This window comes from Pungitius pungitius, chromosome 7 (genome assembly GCF_949316345.1).
Source record: "Pungitius pungitius chromosome 7, fPunPun2.1, whole genome shotgun sequence".
NCBI lineage: Eukaryota > Metazoa > Chordata > Actinopteri > Perciformes > Gasterosteidae > Pungitius > Pungitius pungitius.
Genome location: NC_084906.1, coordinates 16,573,936 through 16,597,607, shown reverse-complemented (window position 1 = coordinate 16,597,607; position 23,672 = coordinate 16,573,936). Strand labels below are relative to the sequence as shown.

The 23,672-nt window shown below is 45.4% G+C and overlaps 1 protein-coding gene across 1 annotated transcript; it reads left to right on the top strand.

Moving 5' to 3' along the window:
- The first annotated feature begins 343 nt into the window (after positions 1–343).
- On the top strand, positions 344–22,718 carry qsox1 (quiescin Q6 sulfhydryl oxidase 1). The gene is made up of 13 exons (XM_037469142.2): positions 344–903; positions 1,672–1,772; positions 2,757–2,805; positions 2,936–3,038; positions 3,808–3,898; positions 4,052–4,197; positions 6,904–7,038; positions 7,137–7,266; positions 12,946–13,068; positions 14,646–14,784; positions 15,917–16,093; positions 20,039–20,200; positions 20,793–22,718. Exons 1-13 carry the CDS (start codon positions 612–614, stop codon positions 21,569–21,571), a joined length of 2,427 nt encoding a protein of 808 aa, XP_037325039.2. The 5' UTR covers positions 344–611; the 3' UTR covers positions 21,572–22,718.
- The last annotated feature ends 954 nt before the right edge of the window (positions 22,719–23,672 follow it).

Below are 23,672 nucleotides of genomic sequence, written 5' to 3'. Positions count from 1 at the left end.
TTACAGCAATATTGGGTGAATGATTCCGTGCCTTCAATCATTTTTAACATTCTGTCCACCGTGCCACTAAAATTTGACTGACGTTTCAATTTCATACATATTAAATGTAGGCTACTATAACAGAAAAATATTCATATAACATGTCTGTTTGACTGGTCTTTTAGTATAAAACTAAAGAAACATCAAAGACAGCCTTGTTTTTTTTCCATAAGTATGTGAGCATATCGATTTAACTTATTGTGAGCGTCAAAATAGATTCAAAACATCGCAGTTCTCAACACCAATAGTCATTCAAAGTTATTTCCTGTACGAGAGCCGCGAAGGGTCAAAAATTAAGTGTCATACTTTAACGAGCGAAATGACAACCGTGCGCGTGCGTCACTTAGTTCCTTGATGTGTTTTTTTTTAAAGGACTGCGATAACCCCAAAGGAAGAGAGAGAGAACGCGAGGGAGGGAAAGAGAGAGAGAGAGAGAGGGAGGGAGGGACCAATGAAGCCCGCTGGCAGCCTCGCAGAGTGAGGGAGAAAAGTTGTGTCAACTTCGGTGTGTCGCGGAGGTGAAAACTACGGCGCGTCCACACCGACGCTCTGCAGCCGGAGCGGGGGGGAAGATGGCGCGGCGCTGCGGCGGTGCCACGTCTCGGTTCGCCGGAGAAATCTCACAAAGTGCCGGAAAGAGCGCGACGTCGGCGGTTTGGCTGTGTTTTTGCCTCCTGTTCCCTTCCGTGGCGGAGGCCGGGCTGTACACCGCCTCGGACCAAGTCCTCCTGTTGAGTCCGGACAACGTGGAGGCGCTTTTGATCAACTCCACGGCCGCTATATTGGCGGAATTTTACGCTTCGTGGTGCGGACACTGTATTGCCTTTTCTCCGGTTTACAAAAGCCTGGCGAGAGACATTAAAGGTTGGTGACACCCAGCTGCAGCTGTGCTGTTCAGTGACCTCTCATTCACCGTAGTCCAGGAGAGATTGTTGTGAACACAGAGATTGATGTTTTATTCACGTGACAAAAGTCTCTTAATGTCGTCACGGTTGCACCTCGCTGTATTTGTTTCCATGTGCATTGGAAAAGGGTGAGAACAACCAAGCTGTTGTTTGTACCTGTTAATTAGAGCATGTGATCTAATGAGTCTCTGTCCACATCAAAATACCGGAATAAATATCACAGAGCCGTGAGAGGGGAAATACAATTAGGATGAGGGTGGAGGGCAGAAGGGTGGTGTAATGATGGCAGGAGGCCTGACACAGTCGCGGTGTATTTCAGTCACACGCAAACGCACACTGTCAACTGTGGCAACTGGTGTCTCGGTACCAAATGCCTTGGAGTTTGAATCGGTCGGGTCAGCATCCATTGGTTATTCGAGGAGAACACTAGAGAAATTAGGGTCTCGTGCAGAAGATATCACTGTCACCATGGCAACCAATCTGTGGATATGTGTCTGTCATCTACGATATGCAGTAAATGTTGATAACGAGTCAAATGTTCACAGCCGTGTAGAATCTGTCTGCGTGGGCCCACAAAGTTATGTTATCGTCCAAGTTATCTGATTGCAAAATACAGGTTGGCCCGCATGGGACAGGGAACGACCCCCGGGCCCCGTCCACTGTGGTCTGGTGCCATTGACGGTAAACTCGATGTTTACTTTGGCTTTATTTCATGTCTGTTCTTCAGAGTGGAAGCCGGCTGTTGACCTGGCAGCCATCGACTGCGCTGCAGAGGAGAACAGGAAGGTCTGCACTGCCTTCGGCATCAGAGCATACCCCACTATCAAGGTATTATACAGAATGTGAACCTGTACGCCAAGAGAATCCACTTATTGAACAGAGATGGTCAACGTAGCCTCAAATGTTTCACTCCAGTAGTGTCACAGACAGCTGAATAAATTCACAAGATCAATTTAAAAAAGTTTTAGCCCTAATTAGTCCTTATATATGAACAAATGAGGGAAGCAGGTGTAGATTATTCAAAACTTTATTTACTTGGATAAAAGCAATATTCATCAGAAAGAACTCCACTGTATTTCAGCCTGGTGAGCTGGTGTTTTGCAGAAGCCATAAAATAAGGAATGTTCACAGTTTTCCTCCAACATGCCCCAAAGCTGCCTTTATTCAACACGTGTACACTATGTTTGGTTTTGATTAGCACGTAGAGCATAGTGTTTACATGCATTTGTGGAAACTAAATATATATTTGCTTATTTGCTGGTACCTCTTTAAAAGTATTTGAGAAACCAGAGTGAATTCAAGATTTTTGTTTTTTCATTCTTAATTGATCTTTCGCTACAATGTTTTAGTTGTTAACTAGTTTACTAGTTGTTGATGTTTTGTTCTTTTATCCGTCTGAAGCCATTAAAGGTGAACACTGACATTTATTCAGCACTTTTGGCATCTTAGGTATTATATATATATCTATTTCTCCTTGTAAAAGTAATATTGTTTGATTAGTCAGCAGTAGTGTGTGTTTCAAAGTCGCTCCGCTCCGTCATCCAGCCAGAGCCAATGAAACAAAGGGCTCCCTCTGTTTGAACGCACAATGGAGCCGAAACATCTGCGGCTCATTTTAACCAGGAGGGATTTTCGGTGTCAAGGCGGGCAGAGGCGAAAGCTGACCCCCTCCCCTCCCCAGCGAACATTACACAACATGGCTTTGCTTTTCTCGTGGCTGTGTGAGGGCCGTCTCATCGGATCTCACTTCTCTCTTTCCCTTCACGGACTTCCTACGTTACCTAAACCTTCTGTCTCTTCTTCCCTTTGCAGTTCTTCCATGCTTATTCCAAGGCTGATTCTACTGGACAGAGCTTCAGAAGTACGTCGGCACACACACGCACACACACACACACACACACAGGCAACTGCGTTAGTAGTAGTTTGTGCACATGCTCAGGTAGTCATTAGTCAATGATAATCACCAACTGAGCATAACCTTTGACTTCCAGCTTCTACTCATGACGTCCGGGTCCTCCGTCACATGATCATAGACAAACTGGAAAACCACGAGGAGCCGTGGCCCCCCGCCTGCCCCCCACTGGAGCCCACGAGGTAAACGCACACACTCACATTACCAATTTAGAAGCGTTACTCTACCTGTCAATCACCCACTTCTGAATCTGTCCTCGCTACTGATGACCTGCACTTATGATTCATTTTGATTTTGAAGAATATTTCTAGGTAATGGTATTTAACTATACTATTTAATTTTTAATCCCTGTTACCCGCATTGTAAGGACAGCTTGTAAAGGACTCCATGTTCTATCCCACACACAACAGTTTGGAATTCTGGTTTTATGTTTGGTGAAATTTTTCTCCTCTCCTTTTGTTGCAGTCTTGTTATCTCTGTCTTCATCAAAGTTCCATCATGTTGCATCATTTTATCTTATGCCATCAACCGCTGTTACACTGTTGTTTTTTTGCGTGACAGAATGAGGAATCAAATGTTTCCACTAAGAAGAAAAGTCTTCAGGATCTTCTCTACTAGGCCTCACTGATCTGGCCACAAACTGCCTTACTTGTGTTCAGGCACAGTTTATAGAGTTTATTACCTTGGTACAGGAAAAGGAAGCAGGAAATCCACTTTATTTTTATTTGTGGGTCAGAAGGTGCCGGGCATGAGGTTTTCTTCCCCTGTCATAGGCCACTCAAAAATGTGTAAAATGAAAGGAAACCAAATGAAAGGAAACCAATGTTATACCAGAAGGTTCCCTGTTTTGTTTTAAGAAGTGTGTCCTTAAAATCCTGGACTTCCTTAATCCTTTCCCGCCAACTCGCACCTGAAATTCCCGTTTTACGTTCTGCTCGTCTCTCTCACCAGCCAAGCAGAGATCGACAGCTTCTTTGAGACCAGCAACGTTCAGCACCTGGCTCTGATCTTTGAAGACGCCACATCTTACATCGGCCGAGAGGTAACGGCCCATCTTCCTATCAATCAACTTCTCTCCTGTTCTTCTAACCTCAGCCAATAAGAGAAAATGTGTGGATTAAGAGAGATTAACCTCACCTGGATAATGACAAATTATTATTATTTTATTTTTAACTGCGTGTTCTCCGTTGCTCAGGTGACCCTGGACCTGTTACAGTTTGAGAACGTCGCAGTGCGGAGAGTCCTGAGCACTGAAGACGGTTTGGTAACCAAACTGGGAGTGACAGAGTTTCCCTCCTGCTACCTTTACTCTCCTGAAGGCAACTTCACCAAACTCAAAGTGTGAGTATCTCTGCAGTGTTTAACTTCCTCTATACGACAGTGTGCTTTGCCATTTGTATTTAGAGTATTATGCTGTTTGTCTGCATGCACAGGTATATACAGGTACATTGTGTTGACGATGACCCAATTGAAATATTATTTTCTAAATTGTATTATCTATGTACAATGCATCCCATATGGTAATAAGAGTTTTTTCACACCCGTTCATGTAGACTTTTACAAACACAACAAGTGTCTGGTAGGTCTCTCCGAGCTAAAGGATCTGGTGTTAACATTCAAAGCATCAGTTGGCACAGTAACTCTTTGTTTTCTTAGACATTAAAATGATGGGATGCTTGAGAATCTGCAGCCTAATATACTAAAGCAGTAAACCTTTAGGACACATTTACCTCCCTCCAAAACCTCCTAAACATCAGTAACTGTGGATACGCCTATTTATATAAATATTATGTTACGTATAACAGATGGTGGGTTCTTCTTTTATTATGTTTTTACTACTTTTGCTCAACCCACATACACACTTGTGTCCAGCTAAATGTTGGTCAGAGTGCGTGCGCCATGAGTTTGGCAGAAAACCAAAGTCTTGTCCGACACCAACTGAGCAAAATGTGTAATTATTCAGACTGAGTGAAAACCCCTGTGTGGGTGTGCAGGAAACCACTTGAGTGAATCCATCCAGTTTTTCACAACGGCAGTTGTAGGAGAAGTCGGTGCCGATGCAGACTTGCGGTCTAAAGGTTTTATTGTTCCTTTGCACAATAGCTTGCTTTGGAACAGCCCGAAGGCGGACCGACCCGCTATGTAAACATGCAAATGGCCGCGGTTAGATTGTGGTGGTGTCAAACTGTAAGTGCTACCACAGCGTAACAAGATCAAGCGCCACCTCCTACAGAATGTAACCTATGCTAACTTGTCCAGTACTGCCTCTTGTTATCTGTGAAGTTCAGGAATGTTCACTGCTACAAAACTGGAAAGAAATGTTGTTGCCATTTCGAGAGGATTCAAAATAGATAAAGACATGCAGGTGAAAAAACAGTGAGCTAAATATATGTTGATGTCAATTGAGGAACTAAAACTCCAAAGCAAGCAAGTGGGTGGATGGGGTAGGGAAATGAGCGGCACCTTTTATCTTCTATACCTGGTACATTTAAATTTAGCTTTGAAGCAGCTCAATCCTTTTTTACAGTAAATTCCATTTAGCTTTCTCTGAAATACCAACACAGTGCATTTCCCTTTGGTTTCATTGTTCCTAACGCCGCGACTTTGCTTTCTAAACCTGCATCGTGTGCTCATTATCTGAACCCTATTCATGAGAATACTTTTAAACATCTGGCCTTTTAATGGGATCAGAGCATCAAAATCCCTCCCATTATTCCCTATCATAAAGCAGCGCTGATCGTTCCTCATCCTGCAAATTCATCTGCAGTTTCTCCCTCTTTGTTTGGCTGCTTCAATAACTTGGCATGCAAAGAGGACTCGTTTTAGTTGACAAATGCAAAAAGGAAATGATTTATGGCTGATTTATTTATTCACCTCCCCCCCCCCCCCCCCTCATCTCTCCCCTTCCAACCCCCCTCATCTCCATCACTGTACAGAGGGGAGGTTTTTTAATTTCTTGCATGAAAACAATGCCATTGCTTTTCTGGCTTCACCTGCCAAACAAGCCCCAGCCGCACCCGGCAACAGATGGCCTCCCCTCATCACTGAATGTCTGATTGATCCTGGGAGAGCAGAGTGTGCGTGCGTGCATGCATGCGTGTGTGTGTGTGTGTGTGTGTGGGAGCGTCTCACATCCGTCATGCATGTAATGTGTGCTGGTCCCAGGTGAATGCATTCCCTCCCAGCCCACCATGATGCCTTCCTGCCCGTCGGCCCTTGGGATCGCTGGATGAATGGCTCTCCCTCCACATCTGTACACTCCCACCAGACACGCGGGTGCAATTGAGTCCCGGGCCGGGAGGGAGCGAGCGCGGGCACAGAGGATCCATCCTCCTTATTACCATCCTGTTCCAGTTTTACGATGTTCGCGCTCGCTCTCTTTCCCTCTCCCCCTCTTTCTCTCTGGCACTGACAAGTGGAGAAAGCAAATGGGAGGAGGATGTTAGGGAGAGAGAGCACATTAATGGCTCCAGTTGCAGGGTTATCACATGGCTAAATGATCTCTCAGTTCCACGCTGCTCCGGCTCCGTCTGTTCAGGATTTAAAATGCATTCACGCAAGGGTGAAGAAAAAAAAAACGGGTCTTAAAAGTTTTTTTTATCGCAGTGGACTTCTCAAACAAAAGGATGGGTTTTAACATGGCTGTATCGACTCGGCTGTTTGTAAGCCATGTGGCCAAAAAGCTTGTGGACAGCCAAACAATACACCCAAACGCCATTGTCTAGCATTCCATTCCAAAGTGATAGGAATTAACAATCTGCCATGGCAGCTTCCGCTCAATATTTTCTTAACGGGAATCCGATATTTGCTCCCACTTGGCAATAAGAGCATCCGTGTGGTCCGCCTCCGACGTCGAGTGACACCCTTCGACTTGCAGGTGGCATTTTAATTAATGCTTATAAAGTGTTGGGTGGGTCACATTCTTTCACAGCAGACCGGAGAAACAAGTTTTTAATGAGCTCTCTCCGTTCACGGGATGATCGTCCAAAGCAAAGGGGACGCACGCGTGTCCACTTACTCGGTCTCACCTGTCCTTCTCTCCCGCAGCAACATAGAGGCTCGTGCTTTCTACTCCTACGCGCTCCAGTGCCTGCCGGGAGTGAGGCGGTCAGGGAAGCCCCCACCGGTCGCCGCAGGGTTCATCGCCAACAACCCGCAGGAGCCGTGGAAGCCCTTCAACAGGCATGAGCAAAGCTCGTCGCTTCTGTCCTTCGGAGCGCTCGGTGGTATCTTGTGTTGACACGTCGGGTGCTCTGTTGTGTGTGTGTGTGTGTGTCCAGGTCCAGAGTGTACATGGCCGACCTGGAGTCGACGCTGCATCACTCGCTGCGCGTGGAGCTGGCTGCTCACACTGTCGTAAAGGGAGGGGACCTGACTTCTCTCAGGGAGTACGTCTCTGTCCTGGCGAAGGTAAAGTCAATCGAGGGGCCGCTGCGTATGTTGCACACAGACAGGATGCAAGAAATGACAGCTCGTTGTTTTCATAACATTTGGATTTTCAGTGTTTGTTTTGAATGTCAGGTTTTTGCCACAAGATTTAACTCAAAATGTTTTTAATAATGTCACACGTCCCGTACAAATCTGTCATTATTTCATTGTTTATTTCAATTTAGAAGCACTCTGTTGTATAATAAGCAGCTCATTCACTTTTCCTCACACTATCTTCACTGTTTTGTCACCAGGAAACAGGTTTGTTTAAAACTGTTGTTGTTGTAAACTATGATGACGACGACAACAACAGCTGAAGTCATAGACACTGAAACTGTCCCTTTCTAATAAAACAAACCAGCAAATTAGTCTGAAAACAAAAAAGGACAAGCTTTCATTGCCAATGTGTAGTTGCAAAAGGACACCACCAGATGGGGAGTGAGGCACCTAAATGTTAACGGTGTAGGTTTTGAGCTGTTTTTTTCCAGGATAGGAGAACATTCTTTTCTTTCTTTTTTTTTATTCCATTTGAATCCATTTTCTTTTTTAGAAAATTTACAAGTTGTTTGGTTGGATGTACTTGTGCTTTTCCGCACACACACACACACACGGTTGACTAGAGCAGGAGCACAAACCCTCTCTTGGGTATTGTTGGCCCTCTTCACGTCGGCTCCCTGGGAGATTGAAGTGTGGCTGCCACCCGCCCGCAGCCCAGAGGCTTGACACGGACACAGCCGGCACCGCTGCTCCTCCCCCCCCCCCCCCCCCCCCCCGTCTTCCAATTCATCTTTTCCCCCGTCAGCGATCTCCTTCCTCCTGGTTTCCCTCGCCGAAGTGAGCCAGCCAGGCAAACGTGTGGCGAGGATGAGGCCTGGCCCGCTAGCCCCGTCCCTTTTGGCTACGCACCAGTCTGTCTCACAGCCCTCGTCTGCCACCAATCTCTGTGATTATATCGCCCTCTCTGGGGAGGCGCGTGTGTGTGTGTGTGTGGGGGGGGGGGGGGGGGGGGGGGGGAGCAACCAGGCCTCCCATTAGCCCCGGGTTGTTTAGTCAATAGCAGCAGGTCCCAGTGGTCTTTTTACCCTGTCCCCCTACCATGATGGACCAGCGGGGACTCAGCGGGCTTTGTGTCGCTGGGGAGGCTTTCATTGTGACGCGCCGCATCGCCTGTTTGACTGAGTGATCTCGCTTCAAAGAGGCAGAGTCCTCGCTGCCAGTCGGCTTTTCAGGATCGGTTCATGTAGGACAAGCAAGTGCTGTAGGTGAGAAACCAGAAGGGACGTTAGATTTAAGATGAAGACGTTTTTTTTTTTTTTTAAGCGAAAAGTATTTTCAGCTTTGTAGAATCCTGAACGTCTGGTTTCTTTTGTTCGTTTTTCGTCTATATGCAAATGACTGTTGATTTGTAGAGAAATCATCTCTCCTAGACTGATGCAATATGTAAATATCAGAAGAGTGAACTGTGTGAGTCATGTGATTTAGATTAGAGTGAAAGTGACTCGCTATGTCCTGACCACAGAGTGAGTGTCATCTATTCGTGCTTGTGACACATTCCCCTCAGTCATGATGCACTATTTTTTAATTTTCACCTAACTGAATAATTACTGGAGTGTGCTTGTTTACTTTAGGGGTGCGTTGCCATGGGTGATATTTTGTGATTTGGCTTTATGTTGGCTGGAGAGACAGAAACAAACTAATGTTTATTGTTAAATTGAGTTATTTTCATTATTTGATTTAAAAATTATAAAACATTATATAAAATATGGAGAAAACATAAATAGTTTAGAAGATGAAAAAAACAAATTTCTAGGAATTTTGCTCAAGAATTGAGTCAATCGCCTTGTTGTCGAATTGTTGTGGAAATCTTGAAAATAATCTCTGTTAATAGAAATCTAATCTCCTTCATGTTTTTACTTGACCTAAAAAATATTATCTGTTCCGTCCAAGAATTGCAATTGAATTGTTTGTTTCTTTTCAGTCCATAATCCTCCCATCCTTGCATCTCCACACAAACATGTAAACATGGGGGTTGTTATTTTTCTTATTTTTCTATTTTTTTATGACCGGCTCATAAAATGTACTAGATTTACTGTCTTGTCAGGCTGAAGCCGGATTTATGAAGCCTCTACATGTATATTAGGATTAAAAAAAGTGGATCTTGGGAAGCATGAGAGCATTACAGCGAGGTTTTTAAGGATTACACCTCTATCCTGCTTTTCTTGAAAGAAGCCTTTCAGCCCCGAGGGGACAGAGGGGAAGGGGAATATAACAAAGAATTACAAAGGGGGGCTTTGGACTAACGGGACGCAGGCAATGTCCTTTGCACGCATCGGCTCGGGACATAATGTTCAAATATACCTATATTCCTAATGATACTCTGTGCTTTTCTTAAAGCCAGCTGTATTTATGGGTCCCGTTTCTGTTATTCACTTAACTTTCTTCTTTTTTTTTGTATCTTCCCCGTAGTGAGGAAAACAAAACCTGGGTCTAAAGATGGGGCTGCTGTTTGCATGGCACGTGTCTGAAGCTCTCCCTCGGGTGAATGGAAGTTAGATTGTTATCAAGGAGTCTTTTGCCCCCCCTCCCCCCCTCTCGTCACTCACACACACACACACACACACACACACACACACACACACACACACACACATACACAGCTTGGTCTGCCCCTGGTGCAGCCAACAGATGCCTCCCTCCTGGGACCCTCACCACAAGGAGCTTGCGGTTTCTCAAGTGCTGCTGATACTAATCGGATCAGGATGACATATTGCCGGGGTGAAGGGGATTGTCATGGTCCAACTGGTACGGGGGGCAGGAGGGACGCAGGGTTAGAGGATGTGTGTGTTTTGATGATGGAGAGAACAAATGCACAGGGAGATATTTAGTAGAGATGATAAAATGTAAAAGGTTCACTCTTTGATCACTTGGCCTTTCCAATATTGAATGTGATCTTTTAATTAATTAAATGGGAATGTCATTATAAACATCTAGTTTCTAGTCTGGTTTAGTTTGTTTAGTTTTAGTTGTGTAACTGGTGCGTGTTATCTATTCATCCTCCAGGAGCATAACGCCTCTTGAAGGTCAGTATTTACGAAGGAGAAACGTATTAAGTAAATACATCTTTCATGTGAGAAAACAGACTTTTGCTATAACAAATCTAAACTATGAATTGTTAAATCAATGTCCGACTTCACCCCGGTAACGTATACAACTTCAACAATGAGTGAAAGGTATATTGGCATATTGATTGACATTGTGCACCATCAATGTTCAAGGCCGGGGAGCTCGGGGAGGAAACAAAAGTCAAATGAGACATAGGATAAAACCTACTAAGATGCCGCTGACAGGTATCTGATTACGTAAATATTGTTTGTATTACGATAAAGTTGCACGTCATTAACATCTGAGCTTTCAGGCCAGCAGGTCGCTCATGAATAGTGTTGCTTTGGCGACGCCAACTTAAACCCATTAGTGTGAAACACCTGCGCTCTTCTCTTCTGGTTAAATTCATACGGGTGTTTAATGAGCTTTTCGGACCGGGTGGCATCAGGACCTCAGATCCAGACCTAAACCTGTTATCCCGCTCTCCCCAGCAGTGAGCTCCCATCCGAGGCCTTTGTCTGCTCCTTAAGTTCCACCTTATTGTCTGTGTGTGTGTGTGTGTGTGTGTGGGGACAGATATCTGCTGCTTAAATAGAGAATGTTTGCTGTTGAAAAAAATATAGAAAGTGATTCTAGTAGATTATTAATGTTCAGAAGGATTACTTAATTCTTCTTTATTTTAAATGACCAGTTTACTTGCGATCTGCTGTGTCACTAAGTCATGCCGTGCAGCTGGTGGTGTAAAGTTTTAACTTTAATGGTTTGGACTTTAATGGTCCGGTGCTCACCGACGTGACCACGCAGTGTTTGCACACAGCGACACAGCTCTCTGTGGGCCCAGTTGACTCAACGGGTGAAAGGCGCTGCATGGAGGGGAGAGAGCTGCGGCGCAGAGGGGAGGACGCAGCACAGAGCACGGCTGTGTCAGCGCCGGACGAGGAGGTTTTAAGCAAATGGCCGGGGGCCTGGTTAAGTGGTCGGGGTGCAACGCGGAGATCCTGTTAGAGGGCGATGAATTCACGGCAGAGCCATTGACTGAAAGCTGTGCTTGTGTGTGTGTGTGCGTGTGTGCGTGTGCGCGCGTGTGTGTGTGTAAGCATATTTAGGTGAAGAAAGGGTGGAAGCCAATTTAATAAAAGACTCAGAGATGCAAATTAGATAAGGTGACGGCAGCTGGCTCTCATGTCTGCTTTCGTTTTTATTTATTCTCCCTCGGATTCACCACAACTTCGTGAACCTCTTTAGTCCTGATGCACTAGTCCCAGAACTATGAATACACGTGTTGTTCAGAGATGATTCTGGTTCTGTCTTTCAAAACAAAGTGGAACTGCAAAAACTAGTCAGTCAATCTGGGTTGATTTACTAGAAAAATGTATCATATGTTTTTTCCCTGTTTAATGACTATAGATGATTGATGATTGAAAATATATATATACACACACATACATACTGTAGTACAGATCTAAATGAAAGTGCCCATAGAAGTATTATTTGCCTGTTGTTTGAAAAAACCTTAATCCCTTTGCTGCGTAACATTTCTGAGAAACCAGACTATTGGCATACACCTTTCCAAAGAGGCTTACAGTAAGAATAGGTAACGGATTTAGCTGATATCTATTAAAGCGCTCTTCCCTGAAGACATCAGCTGTTTCTATTGTCGGTAACGTATGTGCGAAGAGACGTTTGTCCGTGTCTGTCTTGGCTCTGTCATCGCCGGTACCAGACACCCATCAGCTGGATTTCCTCTTTCTCTTCATGTCCCCACCGCTGCTAGTTACAGGCTCATGTTTCCTCCCAGTTGTGGCTGTTACCGTGGCAGCGGCCGTATGAAAGGATGTAAATACACATGAGGAGGAAGCGCTGAGCAGACAGTGTTTAAGTGGTTGTTAGTGGCTTAGGAAATGGATCTTAATGAAGGAAGAGGCTTAAGTTCTGCTGCTGTCACATTTAGAGAGTTTCTTTTGTAAGGGGGAAAAAGGGGAAAAAACAACTTCTGTGCAGCTTATGAACCTTGTGAACAATATAGTTGGAGATGAGTTGGCATCTGATAATCTTTTCATTACATCCCTGCTGGGTTCATTGTGTGTTGGAAGGAACAAAACGATGGGAAACAAAGCTGAAGATGTTGATTTTAACAGATCATTTTGGTAAAAGGATTCTTAATTTTAAACATGAGCTTGTTTTTTTGTCATTTTCTATGTCAAGGGAAAGTTCAACATTTAGATTTCCATCTACTGTAAAGAAAGGACTTTTTGTCATTTTTAATGAGCTATTACTTTCTCAGTGAAGACTCATACATATATAACTGAGTGTATGCAGGAGTCGTGTTACTTCTCAATTAACTAAACCGTGGGGGGAAATGCACATGGCATTTTAGCATTGTCCATTTCGCCCCAAAACATTTTTGTAATATCTAATGAATAATCAAAACAAATGATCGGTAAAGAACATAATGGTTAATTGCAACCCTTCTTGCATCACATTTGCTCTGTAATCAATGTTGTAGTCAATGCTTTTTGTCTCCTTTTTGACACCCTTGTTGTTGTTTTTTGCCTGCAGTACTTTCCAGGCCGTCCCGTGGTGGTGAACCTTTTGAAGTCTTTAAACGCTTGGCTACAGAACCAAACTGGAGAGGAGATTTCCTACGAGGCACTGAGAGAGATCCTGGATAACGCCGCTCAGGTGAGTCCAGACGGAGCCGTTCACATGGAATACCCAATAGCTTTCCACCTTGCTTTTTTTGTCCTTTTGGTATTCATCGGATTCCGAGGTCTGTCAGTCATTGAAGCGGCATCGAGGAGGAACGTTAAAGCAAATTGAGAAAAGGCGCATACGTTGTAGAGCCTGAAACGGGCATCGTACAGGGAGAGACGGAGATCAGCGCCTCGCAAAATGATTTTAGGACGTCCGTCTCGGAGGAGCCTCTCCGCTCCACTTAGATATCAAGGTCACCTGTCAGTCTGGGCACATAATCAGTTCAGAACCACGTCAGAGGCACCGACGTGATACCTGGCCGCTCAGAACATGTTAAAATGTGATCGTCAGAATTCCTATAAAAATCCTACAGTGTGAATATGATGCACATTTTATTTTACAAACATCCAGACTCCTCAGCGTGCACTTTGTCCTTGTCTCCGTGCCACCCGGCTGAGGATCTATGCGCTGTTGTCTTTGGAATGAAGCCTGCATGCCTCCAGTACCGCCCCTCTCAAATTGAAAGAGTCACTTACTTACATCATTAGCTTTTAGCAGGCAAATCAATTCATCAATGAATCAATGGAAAGGTATGAATAGACTCTGAGGAAATGGAGTCTGTACGCACACGCGCGCATACCAAATCTTTACTATTGACATGTGAGTAACCCTGTCAATCACGCCAGCAAAGGCAACGCGTTGCATAGAGAGAAACGACTTTATGTCAGAGAAAATATGTTATCGGATTCAACTGTGGCTCGTGGTTAGAGATCTGGATAGCTTCTGTTCATTAGTGGAGGGCTGAGCCATTAACCTGACATTGACTTCCTATTGATCACGAAAACTACGTGGAAGGGCTTTCATTAGGTTGAACAGGTTGGGAGATGCTGGAAAAAGAAGAGGAAAAAAAAGGTTGTGGTCCCATATAAAGGAAAAGGCTGATTGATGCAACCATCAAAAAGTGAATTCCTCTCAGTTCTTTAAAACTTCCTAACTCTGTCTCTGGCATTTAGACATTCGCTCCAAACGAGGTTGAGGTTGTGTGCATTTACTTCTTTTTCTCACTCAAATGCCACATTTCCTGAAACAACTGGGCATCATAGTGTTTTAGATAATATTATTTGAACAGGATTAAATCATGCTTTTGTTATAGGGGTTCTCAGACAGGACTTCTTGTCGTCTGTCTGTTTGTCAAAATAAAACTCAGTGAAAAAATCTAGTGTTAAAAGAGAGTAGTTTAAACTAGAGCTCCAACAATGAATCAATTAGTCATTCACTATAATTTAATCAGATGTTTTGATAAACGAGTAATTGCTTTAAGTCAATTTTCTTTAAATAAAAAAAAATATATCCTGATTCCACCTTAAACCTTCAATATTTTCTGGTTTCTTTACTCCTTTATGACGATTAACTGAATATCTTTGTGTTGTGGACAAACAAGATATTTCTGGACCTCATCTTTACTTTTGATTTTTTACAGACCAAGTAACTCGTCGTTGAGAAAGCAAGGTTCCATCCGTCAGTAATGAGTGTCGGTCTGCTTGCTTTTCCTCTTTCTCTTTTAGTCTCCAAACATTGCCTTGCCTGAAGGAGAGAGGTGGGTGGGCTGTCAGGGTTCACAACCTCACTTTAGACGTTACCCTTGTGGGATGTGGAGCCTCTTCCATGTTCTTACTGTCCAGGCCAAGGAGGCAGGAGGCACGGGTACGAACACACACACACACACACACACACAGGTTGTTGTTATGTGAATGAAAAAGCCCATTGAAAGTTCATGCAGGGGTGGACAGAGGATGAGGGCTTTGTGAGGCTGTGTAAACAAATTAGCCCAGGGAATGTTTAGTGGAAAGCCTTTTTTTTTTTTTTTTTTTTTACACTGACCCTATATACACATCACGCACACAAACAAAAATCATAATCACATGACCACATTTTTCTGTGTTTTTTTTCTTCATTTTTTGGCAACTACATTTGAGCCTAATTGTGCCTGCGTGAAAAGGGATTATGTTAGATTAGTGGAATGTGAGTGGTTAATAAAACAGGCAGATGACCAGAGGCTCCGCTCCTGGCAGGAACTATAATCTCCCTTCAACACACACTCACGCAGAGGTTAATCCCGAGGTTTACGGACCGCCACGTGACCTGCAGATGGACGGACCCGAAAGGGCGTCCCATCTGGCCCCCCACAGACCAGCGGCTTAGTGGACGCACAGACACACGTGGTGTACAGTATGCGTCCCACCACGAGGCTCCATTCATCCACACACACGCTGCACAGAAAGGTGTGAACATGTTGGTCAAGGTTTGAACTCAAGCCCGCCCTTATTTTCACAAAGGGCTGTCTCTCTCGCGCACACACACACACACACACACTGCCGCTGTCATTAAGGTACATCTGAAGGTCCTGCTAAGCCGAGAACAAAAGCAAACGGCTCCGGGAGAATATGTTTGTGGACTGTTGAAGCTCTGAGACAACAGCATGGCCACCATTCACACAGTGTTAACAGTAGTTAATCTCCAGAATGGGTTATCCCATTCGCACAGATAATTCATCTCAATATGGGGTTAACCCAGCTCTGTGTGACTCCTGGCCCACATAACCGTGGGAATCCAGGAAGCTGTGGAGCCACACCGCCATTAGCAAGTTAGCGGTACCTTTTAATGTGCAGAGACAACCAGCTTTACAAGAGCAGCGGTTTTTCATTACAGCTCTAACCACAGTTGCACGTTACTTGTGTGTCATCACATTAATCAGGACATGGGTCAACGCTGTTGTTAGGAGGGAGATTGTGATTTTGTTTTTTGTCCAATCATTTGTGATCAACATTCCTTCCAGATCCCAAGGAGGTGCTGAGCGCCATGAGGAGCTACGTCCGCAGCTTCTTCGGGTGCCGGGCGTGTGCCGAGCACTTTGAGATCATGGCGGAGGAGAGTTTGGTGGAGGTGAACACGTTGTCGTCAGCGGTGCTGTGGCTTTGGTCGAGACACAATCGCGTCAACAACCGGCTGGCAGGTAGGTTCTGTCAGTAGAGGCCTCGGCATGAAGCTCCAGATAAATAAACAATCACCACGGGGGGAAGGGAATGGGGTTTTATTCCAAGACACCAAAGCTTCTCTGGTTTCAGCTTCTCAAACAAGTTGATTTGCTGCATTTGGATTCTGATGGACAGTTCTACATTTGTAGTTATGTCATTGGTAACCAAATAAAGGAACACCTGTACATTGTTGGCTGTGGCCAAGTGCGGCCAGCTGCCATTAAAAATTGAACAAAAGGTTGAGTGCATGAACCCTTGCTGATTCCAAAGAACCATCCACAACTTTTGCCCATGGAAAACCAACAAAAGGAAAAGTTTCAAGCAAGTATTGGAGTATTTCTGTGCCGGTTCACACTGTGAGATCTTAAGTGTTTTCTTACTCATTTTTGGGGGATCCTCTAATGGTCAGTCTGTCTTTTGTAATGCGACTAAGAGGGGCGAGGGGAGGAGGAAGGATGGATCCTCAGATCAGACACCAGCTGTCACCCCGTCTTAGACCTCCAAGTGTCATCTGCTTCGGCCTCATCCATTTTCTCCTGATCCCCTCTGCTGTGTTTCAGCCTTCTCACACCCTTTGGTTCTCTCCCACACGCCACTGTCCTCCCACTGTCACCCGGGAATCTGTGGGTATGAATCTCCATCTAGGGCAGATATTCCAATGCAGCATAATGCCCACTTAGTGACTTTTAATTTGCTTTACACAAAAAGGAGATTTCAGCATCTTGTCCCGCATGTATGAATTTATGAGTTCTCTCAAATTTTTGGCCGTGCTGAATCAGCATATTACACTTCTGGACTTCAGCCTCGTGAGTGTTAAACAGCTGTTAGCATTCCTCCTCCCTTGTCGGTGTTCATATGATTTTATTAGGCACCGGGCTCTCATTAACAGCCCACTTTGTTAAATCACTGTCTTTTGTTTGTGTGTGGACGCCCCCCTCTTCTATCTGAGGCACAGCTTGTGTCCTGAACAGCAGGGGCCCCAGAAAGACTCCCCCATCCCCGCGAGTGTCTGCTCCCCCGGACACTTAAACACTGCTCAACCCGCCACCTTCACCCATCCGTCTTCCCTCCGTCCCTCTATCTCTGTTGTGGCCTTTCTCTCTTTCCACGCGTCATCCCGTGGGACTCGTATCCACCGCTTGACAAGTAATGGCAACAGCATCCTCGTGGGATGGGTCCCCCAGGAACCAGCCCTCCTCATACCCACCCACCCACGCAGGCACACACACACACAATTCCCAAGGTATTGTGCGACAGCAGGTGGCAAACGCCATGACACAAGCCACACACACGCTCCCCACTTCTTTCCTCCCCCTCCCAAACACACACACACACACACACACACACACACAGCCTTTCCATTCATGGGTCAAGTTGTGGCGTGTGGCGGCGGGCGTTAGTCATGGTGGAGGGTGAGTCAGGGGGTCCGCAGGGAATGACTCGGGTGAATCGGGAGGAGAGCGGGAGGGAGGAGGCCGGGGCTTTCGGCTGTGTTTGTAGCAATAAGCGGCGGCGTCTCCCTGAGGAGAGCACACGCCGAGCCTCCATCCACTCAACCCCTCCTCTCCCCTTTGCCTAAAGTGGAGCTCTTTAGCAGGCAGCCCCCGCCCCTCCTTTCAGGAGCAGCCATGCATGAAAGAGCCGCTATTTGTAAAGCGTCCGAACAATTAATTTAGCTGGCAACAAAGAGGCCCCAGGGCCCTCTGGCTCCTCGCAGCAGCAGAATTAAGACCAGCGGCTGCTCCGTCCTGTTGCTGCTTGTCAACAGGCTGAATCACATTTCTACAGACTAAACAGCAGCAGGCCGAGCTGCCTTCAGGGCTGAGTGTACACCCGCAGCACAGGGTTTAGTGCCTTTCTTAGCCCAGGTATCCTTTGCAATGTGTCCCAATGAGCGATAACTGTAAATCGGTGACCATTGCCTTAAGATGTGATTATGATATGCTTTATTATGGTCTCATTTAGTTAGTATTGAGTGTAAGACCAACCGTGGTGCGGGGTTGAGTTGGGCTTGAAAGGCACAATCAAGTCATTCCAACAGCTCGGAGAGGTTTTTAAAGGAGAATGGGTGGTGCATTTATTCACATGAGCAGAGCCTCAATGATCTCAATCTCGTGTTTGACGCAAAAAGGGCAATCTGTTCATTTCTGTTTTGTGCTTTTGGGACTTCAGTGACTTTTACAAGGAAATGTTGCATTATTGTGTCAGTAACTTCTCCTTTTGCTCTCTGAAGCAGAGTGGAAGTGATTCTCGGACTTGATTGCGTCATCCATGAAATCTTCATTGGCTTGGTTCTCCTTTTTTACAATAACCCGCAAATGTGAACGAACAGATTTAGATTATAGAAGTTTAGATTTTGTCTCAATTATTTAAACGGGCATAAAAACATCATGCACACTACCCAGCGGCCTGATGGCTCTGCATGTGGCTGATCCTCACTTAGAGAATTAGTGCTGAGGAAGCTAGTTTGACGTGCTGAACAATACATATTTATACCTGATGAATATGTATGCGCGGCGGTGATGACATCGCCGTGACAGGCCATTGTGGCAATCTCAATATGGCTGGTATGGCTAAAGTCACCCTGCCGCAAACGTGGCAAGCTGATTAGAATAAGGAAAGAGATCTGGGGGCCTCTGTGGCGCGCGCGTGTGTGTAGCAGTGTGTGTGTAACAGTGGGCACGCGTCTGCTCTCACCTGCTGAAATGTATAAAAGCCCCCCCCTCCACCTCCCACACACACACTGGCAGCCAATCCAGGACACAGTAAAATTGATGAATCCTTTATGTAAAGTACTGTATGCAGAGTTCGTACTCGCATGCATATGACTGAGATTAATCACGAGCGGCAGGGAGACGAAGGAGGGAGCAGGACGGAGGTGGTGGAGGATGTAAATTGACAGTGCTGTAAAGTGACAGACCTGCTGCTGCTCCCCTTTTCCCCTCTTTCTCTCACACACACACACACACACACAATGGCCTGTAACAATTTATTACTAGATTCTGCCCTGTGTGTGTGTGTCCTTGTGGGCATCTTTGCAGAGTGTGTTTGTTGTCTATAAGTATTTTGTGCGTGTGCGTCTGCGCGCGTGTGTGTGTGTGCGTGCGCGCGTGCGGCTACATGAAAGAAAACATGTTAAGGAGAAAGTTTCTAATTCATTAAAAGGGCAGCTCCCCTCTGAGGTTTGTGTTGCTCTCTTGTTCAATTTGGAGATTGGACTTTGCTTTCAAAGGGGTGTGAAGGGACAAGACAGGTGGTCCCGACCACCGAGGTCTGCTGCCTGAAAACAGGGATTGTGTGTCTGCGTGTGTGTTTGTGCGTGGCGGAGCTGTCCACTTTGGCCACATCTATTATCTCACCACCCTTCCCACTGGGACATCCCAGAAGCCCATTGATCATTTGTTAGACGCTGTCATATACACACACACACACACACACACACACACATATCAATCCCTAGATTACGTGCCCACAAAAACTCAGACAGATGATTTACATATACACACTTAAACACATACATACACATATGCATATAGGCACTTAGTTTTTTACGAGCTCTGTGACAAGATCAAATGGGTTCACGGTAGATTGCATCCAGTCCTCAAAGCACTTACATCCCTCGAGTCAATGCACCAACAAGGAGAATAAAAGAAACAACAACGGGTGAAGGCTGCTGACTGGATGCTTTATGTTGCGTGATTCCTGTGTGTGACCATGAATTTGAATCCATGGGATAAATCGGGTTTTGTATATAAGCTTCTACAGGGTGGTGAGGTACTTATTCGTCTGTTAATGTTGAACTCCTGCGTTCAGAAATGTACTTGTAGAGTATGGGCAGCCAATGTTCTTAAGGTATACAAAGCAATGCCTAATATGGTCTGTGGTGGAAAGCATTACTTCTACTACCGAGTTTGTCTCTGCAGGTGCTTTGAGTGAAGACCCTGACTTCCCAAAGCTCCAGTGGCCTTCGCCAGAGATGTGTCCAGCCTGCCATTCTGCCAAGGACAACGGGGACCACAGGTGGAACCAGCAGCAGGTTCTTCCCTTCCTCGTGTCCTACTTCTCATCGAGCAGTGTCCTCGCAGGTACAGGATAACGACAGTTTGTCTTCAGAAGAGCTCGGTTCTCATTAAATCAAGTATTTAGCCAAACATGAAGTTTTTTTTTTTTTTCTTCCATCAACCTGCCTTTGCTAAAAAATACAATGGTCATTGATTCAGCTCTTGCTCTTTTTTGAAAATAATGCTATCTGTCATTAAAACATTTCCATCATCAGCTATTGGAACACATGCAAAGAGCCTTGATAACTGTCTGCCTTAACCACCCACATTTTTTGTACAGTACAATTTTACCCATTTTTAAGGTTTTTACTGTAGTTTCTTTTACTTTACGCTGCAAGACTTAATTTGAGTTTGCCCTTCTATGGAATTGAAAGAGTTTGATCTAAATCACATCTCTATTCATCTTTAAATGTAAGGACAGTATGTATTATGGAGAGCATTTTTTACAGTGTACCATTACTGTTTTCTGCTGTAAAGAGAGTAGGAAAGAGAGAGAGTTCCCTGAGTCAGAGTGAGGTTCATTCAGATCAATTGAGGATAATGAGTAGAGCGTCTGATTCTAGGTGATGACTTTAGAAATGATGTCTACTTGTCTTTCTTTTCTTCATCCTGTCAGACCACCTCGAAGATGAAAGCCAGATCCTGGCAAAACAGAGGGAAAAACATGCTTTGTTATCCCAGCAGCGTGTGGAGAGGAAAGCCAGGGAGGCCTTGGACTCCATGACTCAACCTCTGCCATCGCAATCCACTGTGCAGGACGAGGAGGAGGAGGAGGAAGAGGAGGAAGAGGGGCCGCAGGACCAAGGGGAGCAAGGTGGGGAAAGGGCAGCGGCGGATGAGATGCAGCGTAAGACACCGGACACGGACCCCTGGGGCAAACCCCAGGTGGTGGTGGGCCGCGGCCGGCGGCAGGTCCACAGGAAGCCGAGGATCGTGGGCCTGAGGATTCCGGAGGTCCCGGAGGACATCGTGGACCTCGACTCCTTTGTCAACCAGCACTACAAGGCCAAGGCGCTGCAGGGCGCCGCCGCCACCCGGGTCAAACAGCGCAGCCTGCAGAGGAAGGAGGAGCGCGCCCCGGGGCCCGTGTTCGGACTCGGCCCGGATCTGGACGCCGGCCTCGGGATGGTGGGCCTGCAGCCGCTGGAAGCCGACTTCGAGCTGGACGCGGGGCAGCGGGGGACGCGGCTGCAGAAGCGAGAGCTGACAGGCCGGCGCTTCGCTGGGGAGGCCGAGTTGACACGTTGGGTGTCTGTACTGAGCATCGGGTTCTCCAAAGTGGACATCAGCCTGTGTGTCATCCTTTATTTCCTTTCCTCCATGTGTCTTCTGGCCATGTATCTTTTCTTCAAGAACCGCCTGAGGCTGCGGAGGGGCAAAGTGGCTCTACCTTGAGCAAGAAGGTGTCCCATTTTCAGATGAGTCAGCAATGATTAACGTCCATTAGGTCCGTGCAGGCTACGGTTGGGGTTCCTTTAAGGGGATGTGTCCAGATTAGGGCGATCTAAGACGGTCCACTTAACTGTTACCTACAGCTGGATGTGTCTTCTCTAAACAGAGCGAAGGGGAAAGTGAAAATTAGCTGCATTTCTAAAGCTTTGAATATCTGGTTTGGTTATTTAATTTTACTTTGCATCTTATTTTAGGGAGAACCGTAACTATGGAAAATATGTGAACATAGATGTATATTTCTATAAGTGGGTTTCTGTTTTCAAATTAAGGATCACAATTTTGTTTTTGTTTGACCACTTAAGAAGGACAAACCCAGTATGAGATTAATTTAAAAAAAACTAATTCATATGAAGTGAATGCAACTAATGAATTGATTTTACTAGGTTTTTCTAATTTGTAACAGTGATTTTTTTTTATATCTCTTAATCAGGCCAATACCTAATTCTGTCTATTATGACGAGTATATAGATTTTTTTTTTTCATTCACAATTTCTTTTTTCAACATTAAAAAACAACAATAAAAAAAGCAGTAATTACAGCTTTAATTACAGATTAACTCCTTCCCCTCAAATCAACCATTGACATATTTCTGTTTAATTCAATGCTTCAGTATTAAAATAAATGTTACTGCATTTCTTTTAATACTCAGACAATTCAGTCCGAGTGGCGAGGTGCGTTGTGGGTTTGACCGTTGGATCACTGCTGAATCCTGTGACCAGCAGATCCACGCTTAACTTCCTCCGGAGGAGAGCGGAGCAGCCTTTTGTTGTTCCTCTCCTTCGAGGTGGTTTACTGTCCATGACAAGTGTGTGTGTGTGTGTGTGTGTGTGTGTGTGTCTGTGTGCGTGCGTGCGTGCGTGTTACTTCACATCTTTGAATCTTGCATCACAACAGCTACGCTGCTTGTTTATGAAGTGTTGTGCAGCGGGCAGCGCATATGTTCACACTGGATGAGGTTTTAGAATAAGCGGGATTTGTTTTTGAGCTTTTGTCTGTGATGTAAAGCCTCGGTTGGTCATCGCAAAAAAAAAAACACTGTTGTTCTGTTCGCTTCTTTTGCTTCGGTCTCAATCAATAAAATTATTTTTGATAATGACTCATTGCTTTTGATGTACCGGTGACGTTAATAGCTCATCAGATCACTTTCTTTGTACCAAATGATATGAATTTAGAGAGAAGGAGTATTGATTCTGACATAGAAGCGTGTTTTGAGAGCCTCTCACACGTGATTCCTCGCAGGTTTGGCAAAAACAACTTTCTGTTTGTTTTTTTGTTTTCACCAAGACGACCGCGACGTCAGACAAGGAGGGCCGGGGTGTCGCGTGTAGAAATGGGAGGAGGGGTTAAAGCATCCAAGGTTGAAGGAAAAAGCCTGTTGCCATCTGCTGTGCAGCGCAAACCAAATCCTAACAATTTCATTGGGATTATAGCAAGTGAGTAATCCAGCTTTCCTTTAGGACTGGAGGGGAGAGATTACGCTTGAGGATTAGCTCCATGCAGATAATAAACTTTATTAAAACGCAATCGGCTTTCATGGGGCTTCTTCCCTCACACACTTGGAGGTGAGCGCCGCAGGGGGGCGGGCAGCGGCAGACTCACATGGGTGAGATGGTCGGGTGAGGTGGATGAAGTGTGTGTGTGTGTGTGTGTGTGTGTGTGTGTGTGTGTGTGTGTGTGTGTGTGTGTGTGTGTGTGCGTGTGCGCGCGCGCGCGCGCGTGCGCGCGCGGGATAAATGGACGAAGGACAAGGTTTTGATGTCGTCCGGATTACAACAAGCCCATCTGAAGGACGAGCGATGCTTGATCTTGAGCTTTGTGTTTCCCAGAACGTTGGCTTGAATTCCCTTGACTCTTGACCCTTACCTTCACCCCAACCTGTCACACACACACACTGATCTCATCCAAAATGCCGCTCCATCTCTTCATCCAACCCACCTCAGCAAAAGTAGCATGACAGGATTGCGGGTAAATTGAATTAGTTGAGTTAAAGCAGTCGATTCCTCTAACAACCCACACCTACACACACCTACACACACACACACAA